Source organism: Mandrillus leucophaeus, unplaced genomic scaffold (genome assembly GCF_000951045.1).
Source record: "Mandrillus leucophaeus isolate KB7577 unplaced genomic scaffold, Mleu.le_1.0 Scaffold2, whole genome shotgun sequence".
Lineage (NCBI taxonomy): Eukaryota > Metazoa > Chordata > Mammalia > Primates > Cercopithecidae > Mandrillus > Mandrillus leucophaeus.
Genome location: NW_012102031.1, coordinates 1,418,492 through 1,425,699, shown reverse-complemented (window position 1 = coordinate 1,425,699; position 7,208 = coordinate 1,418,492). Strand labels below are relative to the sequence as shown.

The following is a 7,208-nucleotide window of genomic DNA, read 5'->3' as shown; positions in this document are numbered from 1 at the left end:
TTTATTTATTTATTTATTTATTTATTTATGAGAGAGTCTCGCTCAGTCGCCCAGGCTGGAGTGCAATGGTGTGATCTTGGCTCACTGCAAGCTCTGCCTCCCAGGTTCACACCATTCTCCTGCCTCAGCCTCCCAAGTAGCTGGGACTACAGGTGCCTATCACCATGCCCAGCTAATTTGTTTGTATTTTTAGTAGAGACAAGGTTTCACCGTGTTAGCCAGAATGGTGTCGATCTCCTGACCTCATGATCCGCCCGTCTCAGCCTCCCACAGTGCTGGGATTACAGGCATGAGCCACCGCACCTCTCATTTATTTTTTAAAAAATTTTAGGCTGGGCACAGTGGCTTATGCCTATAATCCCAGCACTTTAGGAGGCCAAGGCGGGTAGATCACCTGAGGTCAGGAGTTTGAGACCAGTCTGGTTAACATGGTGAAACCCCATCTCTACTAAAATACAAAAACTAACATGGTGGTGTGCACCTGTAGTCCCACCTAATCAGAAGACTGAGGTGGGAGGATCACTTGAGCCTGGGAAGCTGAAACTGCAGTGGGCCCAGATTGCTACTGGTGCACTCCAGCCTGGCCACAGAGTGAGACCTTGTCTCAATAAATTTTTTGTTTGGTTCAGGGGCTACACGTGCTTGTTTGTTATGTGGGTTATTCACAGGCCTTTCTAATGCTGTGAGGTTTATTGTCTACATTCATGATCAAAAGTCACACTACATACTTTAGCTATGTTGGCGATAAATAATGATGTTATTTTTTCCTCATCCATGTTCACAGACCCCTGAATTCTATCCACAGACTGGAGGGGATTAAGAACTCCCATTCGAAGCCCACCAGAGGACACCTATGAAGGCTCAACACAACCACAGCACACCACCTACTCCTAGTGCACTGAGGACAGCAGGCTGAGGGCAGGGAGGGGTCCAAGGATGGCAGCGAGGCGCCCTCCAGCTCGAGGAGGGAGCGGGGGTGCGGGAGACACAAGGCAGATCTCTATGGTGTTCACTTGGCACTGAAGCAGGCAAGGGGTGTCTATAGGCAGGCTCTGTGGGCAAGCAGGACAGTGGGTGCCATTCCGGCCCGTATGAGCAATGCTCCTAGGATACTGTTTGCTGAAGAAAACACTTAAATGAAGAGAAGAGGGGCTGGGCGTGGTGGCTCATGCCTGTAATCCCAGCACTTTGGGAGACCCAGGTGGGCAGATCACTTGAGGTCAGGAGTTCCAGACCACCTGGCCAACATGGCAAAACCCTGTCTCTAATAAAAATACAAAAATTAGCCGGGTGTGGTGGTGGGTGCCTGTAATTCCAGCTACTCAGGAGGCTAAGACAGAACTGCTTGAACCTGGGAGGCGGAGACTGCAGTGAGCCAAGATCGTGCCACTGCACTCCAGCATAGGTGACAGAATGAGACTGCCTCAAAAAAAAAAAAAAAAAAAAAAGAGAAGAGGGAGACAGACCCCAAAGTTTTCAGTCCTGTTAGGGGCAAATGTGGCCTTCTGCTGGCACTCGCAGTCGGGGACTCAGCAATGTCCTGGGGGGATGGGGAGAGGAGAGTGGAAGAGCAGGGACAAGGTCACCTGAGAGCACCTCATCATCTGGCCCCTGAGCCCTGCAGATGCCCCTGCCTGTCTCCCTGTCTTGGGAAGTCTGGTATGTTCCTTCTCTGTGCCCCACACCAGGGGCTGGGCCAGGCTACTGTCAGTACTCCCGCCATCTCATTTCACCACTTCTGAGCCTGGCAGATGACACTCTTTGGTCAGAGCGGCCTGCCTGGCCTGAAGCCCCGCAGGGGGCTGCTGCTGGCTTACCTGAGGGAGCAGTCACACACCTTTCCAGAAATGCATGACAGGAATTTTCAGATGGGCTAACAGGCTTGGAGGGGGCACGTGACGCCCCAGGTCTCTCGGCTGAGTGCCAGCCAGGGATTTGCATCCAGGACTGTCAGCCTACTACACCAAGTGCACCTCAGGGTCACGGGGGCAGGATGGACAGAAACCACTCACCCTAAAAGCTTCTGCCAAGGCAGTGGCGCCATCATTCTCCAGACGGTTTCTGCCAGCCACGAAGACCTTCAGGGCCAGAGGCTTGCCTTGGGCACTGGATTTCCGGTGACACTCGGTCAGAGCTGCAGCCAGGATCTGTGGGGAAAGGTAAGGGGCCCAGGCCATGGGCAGGAGCCCCTTCTCCCAGTGGGGCGGCCACTGCCACCGAACTGCTCTTCAACATCCCACGCCACCCACTGGTGCAGGTCAGGAGACACAGGACTGCTAACAGCACAACAGTCACACCTTCCATGTGCCCAGCACTTCAGTTTACAAAAGGTTTTTACATCTAATGCTGTGTCACACCAGTCTGAGAGGTCTAGCTTCACTTCGGAGACTGAGGAAAGGGAGAGACCACATGGAGTGGACGAACTTTCAGCCAGGTCCAGGGGAGGGACTTCCTAGTCAGTTTACTTCATGACTTCTGTTTTCCAGCTGAAGAAACTCAGGGTAAGGGGAACGGAAACTTTCTTATGGTCAATAAACAAGTGGTGGACGCTGGACCAGAGCCCAAATCTTCCAGCTTCTCTTCCACGCACCACAATGTCCAAGGGAGCCAGCTGCCAAGTCCACGGTCCAGAAGGACCTGTTTGATACCTGCCTGTATCTAAGCTGGCCAGGCACAGCAGGGGCTTGCCTGTTGGCAGTAAAAACCTAACACCCAGCTTGTCCTGTCCCTGGTGTGGTGCCAGGAAGTAGCTTCTACCCTGGTTACACCAATAGGCAAAGCACTGAAAAACGGAGACTGACAGATGGGAATCACAGCCCATGGTAAATGTGACACAAAAGAATCATGAGCGAGTGCACCAAGAGAGAAGTGAGATTTACGGAACACCTGACGTTTGCAGAGCACCTGCTAGGGCCTGGGCACCCTCGGCATATTTTCTCGTTTCAACCTCAACACTAGCCTGGGAGGAGGCAGGCGGGATTGGCCGTACTTTACAGATGAGGAAGCTGAGGCTCTGAGAGGTGAGTGAATCGGCCAAGGTCACCCAGCAAATATTTAGCAAAGCCACACATGGCGGGTAGGTTGGCCTAACTCCTGGCATGAGACTGCACATAGCCGTCCTTGAGGAACAGAAGAGCCAGCACCTGCCTGACTCCACGGTGGTGATGTGGATCATGTACACACTCAGGGTAGAGGCATCAAACTTCTGCCAAAGACCAGCCTCTGAGGAAGCTCCTCAGCAGCAGCAGCCGACTGCTAGGTCACCCCCATTCTCCCCGATTCCTTGGAGGCCACGTGGTGAGGGCCTCAGCTCCTGAAAGAGTCCAACTTGGGTATGGAGAGTTCCCCAGCACAGGGCCACGCCTCTTGCCCCGTTGACTCCTCTGGGCCCTCTTATTCTCATGGTGCATGGCACAGAAACCACACTAAACACACTGTACAGAAGAAATAGATGCCAAAGGACCTGCAGGCTTTGGTTAGACACCCAAACTACGGCGTCTGAGCTCCCAAGAGGCGCAGATTGGCAAGGCCAAGACCCAGAGATCTAATCAAATTAGTGGTCCGAGGCGCAGAGAACCATTAATCAAACTCCACGGTGGGCCTGTCTGCCCAGGAGGCCCTCTGGTCCTGGGGTTCAAAACTCATTCCCCAACTCATCCCACTGCAAATACAGGACAGGACAGACAAGCCCTGGCTAGTAGGAAAGCTCCCTTAGCCTCAGTTTCCAGACACTGCTGGACGGGAGAAGGGAAGTAATGGAAGGAAAACTGAAGCATTTTGCTGGAATAGAGTCTCTGGCTCTCCCAGCATATCCCACTCATTCTAGGTTGGGCCGCACCTGCTACATTTTTATATCTTTTTTTTTTTTTGAGACGGAATTTCGCTCTTGTTGCCTATGCTGGAGTGCAGTGGTACCATCTCAGCTCACTGCAACCTCCACCTCCCGGGTCAAGCAATTCTCCTGCCTCAGCCTCCTGAGTAGCTGGGACTACAGGTGCCTGCCACCACGCCCAGCTAATTTTTGTATTTTTACTAGCGTTTCACCATGTTGGCCAGGCTGGTCTCGAACTCCTGACCTCAAGTGATCCACCTGCCTCGGCCTCCCAAAGTGTTGGAATTACAGGCATGAGCCACTGTGCCACCGTGCTTGGCGCATTTTTATATCTTAACACAGGGACAGCTTATTGCCCAAGTGGACTTGGGGGAGGGCTGTCTAAGACAGGTACAGAGCCTGCCCCTGCTCACCCTCACATCAGGCCAAGGGCCACAGGCACCATCAGCAGGATAGGCCACTCCAGCTCCTCAGCCTGGGGCGCCATGGGCCTCACTGCACTAGCTATGTGATCCACTCCACCCATCTCTCTAAGCTTATGCTGAGTCATGTGGAAAAATGGGGATGGCACCACCCACCTTTCAGTGTGGGTGGGAAAAGTTAAAGTATTGCATATTCAAATAAGATGTCCCCAACTGCTGTTAGTTCCCAGTGCCCTTTTCTCCCTTTGGTTAGAAAGTGTGTGCAGGGGCCGGGCACAGTGGCTCAAGCCTGTAATCCCAGCACTTTGGGAGGCCGAGATGGGAGGATCACGAGGTCAGGAGATCGAGATCATCCTGGCTAACACAGTGAAACCCCGTCTCTACTAAAAAATACAAAAACTAGCCGGGCGAGGTGGCGGGCACCTGTAGTCCCAGCTACTCGGGAGGCTGAGGCAGGAAAATGGCGTAAACCCGGGAGGCGGAGCTTGCAGTGAGCTGAAATCCGGCCACTGCACTCCAGCCTGGGTGAGAGAGCGAGACTCTGTCTCAAAAAAAAAAAAAAAAAAAAAAAAAAAGAAAGTGTGTGCAGGGGTTGCGGCCTGGCACTCAGCGTTCTCCAACCCTGGGTCTAAAGGCACTGGGATGGAGTTGGAAGAGAGTAACACGCAGGCTGCCGTCGATGCAGGTTCTGGGAAGCAAAGAAGCTCCGCTCTACACTGACCAGCCCAACGTGAAGCTCTACACTGACCTTGCCTGGGGGATGCCCCCCGCACCCCAGGGGCAAGGCCCTGTCCAGGAATAAAGGTGAGCTGTGACAGTGCCTCCCTGAGCAGACGCTCCTCTTTTCAGGCTCCCTCCTCCGCCTGCGTGCCAGGCTCTACCAGCTGCTCTGTGGGTACAGTGAGTGTAGGGATGCCCCAAGCCCTGAGTTTTGCAGAGCCAGCAGGCTGGAGCAGGTATGCAGCGGCACTCCCTCTGCGTTGCCAAGCCAACCCAAGAACTTGGGATGGTTGCTTGGCAACCCCACCCTCATGGATGCCTCTACCCTCCGGCCACAGGCTGCTGCCTTTGAGGCCTTTCTCTTTTGAAAACAACGGCTGACCATCCCAGATGGTGGTGGCCAAGGGCCAGGGCACATATATCAGACGGATGTGGATGGACCAGAGGACCCTGCGGGGAGAGGGCTGCCACACCCACCTTGCCGCCACCGATGCCCATGCCACAGTTGTTGAGCTTGAGTTCGTGCAGGGTGAAGCAGGCTGAGCTCTTGAGCAGGGCCTCGAAGCCTTGCACACCGTCGGGCCCAAACGCGTTGTCACTTAAGTCCAGCTCCACCAGCTGGGCCCCAGCTGTGATGAGTCCTTCCCCTAGTGAGATCTGGGCACAGAGGAAGCTCGTGTCAGTTTCACAGACACCCAGCAGGTGCTGCTTCTGTGCCAGGCCCAGCTCTGCCTTCCAAGGACACCCCGGCTGGTGCAGAACCAGCACGGACACAAACCATTTCGGTATTCTTTTTTTTTTTTGAGACGGAGTCTCGCTCTGTCGCCCAGGCTGGAGTGCAGTGGCCGGATCTCAGCTCACTGCAAGCTCCGCCTCCCGGGTTCACGCCATTCTCCTGCCTCAGCCTCCCGAGTAGCTGGGACTACAGGCGCCCGCCACCTCGCCTGGCTAGTTTTTTGTATTTTTTAGTAGAGACGGGGTTTCACCGGGTTAGCCAGGATGGTCTCGATCTCCTGACCTCATGATCCGCCCGTCTCGGCCTCCCAAAGTGCTGGGATTACAGGCCTGAGCCACACGGTATTCTTAAGACTGGAAACTCTGCAAAGGGCTCCTAACAGCTGGAGAGTGGGGTGTGTGTATGCATGGGGTGGCCTGGGAAGGCTCCTTGTAAGAGGTCGCATTTAGGCTTAGTCTGAATGAGAATCAGCTAGTCAATATGAAAAGACTCCAGGCAGCTGAAAAACAGGAGCAGAGAGACATAAGCATGAAGCAGCAGGCTGTGAGCCTGGGGGCAAGCTGTGGGTAGACTCCAGAAGACAACATGGCATGGGCTTTGGGTGGAAGGGAAGTGAGGGCTCAGATCAGGCAAGAGCCTTGAATGCCAGGCCAAGAACTGTGAGCCTCAGCCCGAGAGCACTAGGCTTTGAGGTGGCTGAGGGATACGGAAGTAACATCCCCGGACCCGAAGAGAGCAGATGCATAGGAAGATGGGCTGGAGTGCCCTCCCGGGAGTGTGAGGCAGCAACACTGGCAACAGAGAGGGGACCTGCCAGCCAGTGTGACAAGTGCAGGAGAGAAGCTGCCTGTTCACGGAGCAGGGGACATGCCGAAGCTGGTGGTTCCCTGGACATGCGGGAGGAGGGAGGGGGAACCACAAATGCCTCCAGGGTTTCTGGTGGTGACTGGCAGATGGAGGTGGCCATCTCCAAGCCACGGCCAGGATCAGCTTTGGCAGGAGGATCTGGAGCTCTCCTGGAAACCTCCTGGGCTGGAGAGAGCTACATTCCCTCATCCCGCCAGGAGAAATGGTCAGAGAGGAGGCTCTGCCAGAGACTGGGGCAGAAAGAGAGTTTTCTTCACCATCTTTTCTAACTTGAAATTCTTTTTTTTTTTGAGATGGGTTCTTGCTCTCTCTCGCCCAGGCTGCAATGTAATGGCACGATCTCAGCTCACTGCAGCCTTCACCTCCCAGGTTCAAGTGATTCTTCTGCCTCAGCATCCTGAGTAGCTGGGATTACACACACCTGCCATCATGCCCCGCTAATTTTTGTACTTTTGTAGACACAGGGTTTCAGCATGTTGGCCAGGCTGGTCTTTAACTCCTGACCTCAGGTGATCTGCCTCCACTCAGCCTCCCAAAGTGCTGGGATTACAGTTGTGAGCCACTGCACCCGGCCTGACTTGAAATTCTTTTATATACAATCACTGAAATGAATTTCCTTTTTTTTTTTTTT

At 54.0% G+C, this 7,208-nt stretch overlaps 1 protein-coding gene across 4 annotated transcripts in view; it reads right to left on the bottom strand.

Moving 5' to 3' along the window:
* Window positions 1-7,208, bottom strand: part of RANGAP1 (Ran GTPase activating protein 1) — a 41,354-nt gene that overhangs the window by 14,386 nt on the left and 19,760 nt on the right. For 3 of the 4 annotated variants that reach the window (XM_011978784.1, XM_011978783.1, XM_011978785.1), the window contains 2 exons: window positions 5,452-5,631; window positions 2,013-2,147 (listed from right to left, as the gene is read on the bottom strand). In XM_011978784.1, coding sequence (XP_011834174.1) covers window positions 2,013-2,147; window positions 5,452-5,631 — 315 coding nt within the window. The remainder of the gene's footprint in view (window positions 1-2,012; window positions 2,148-5,451; window positions 5,632-7,208) is intronic. The other variant, XM_011978786.1, reaches the window with a different exon arrangement.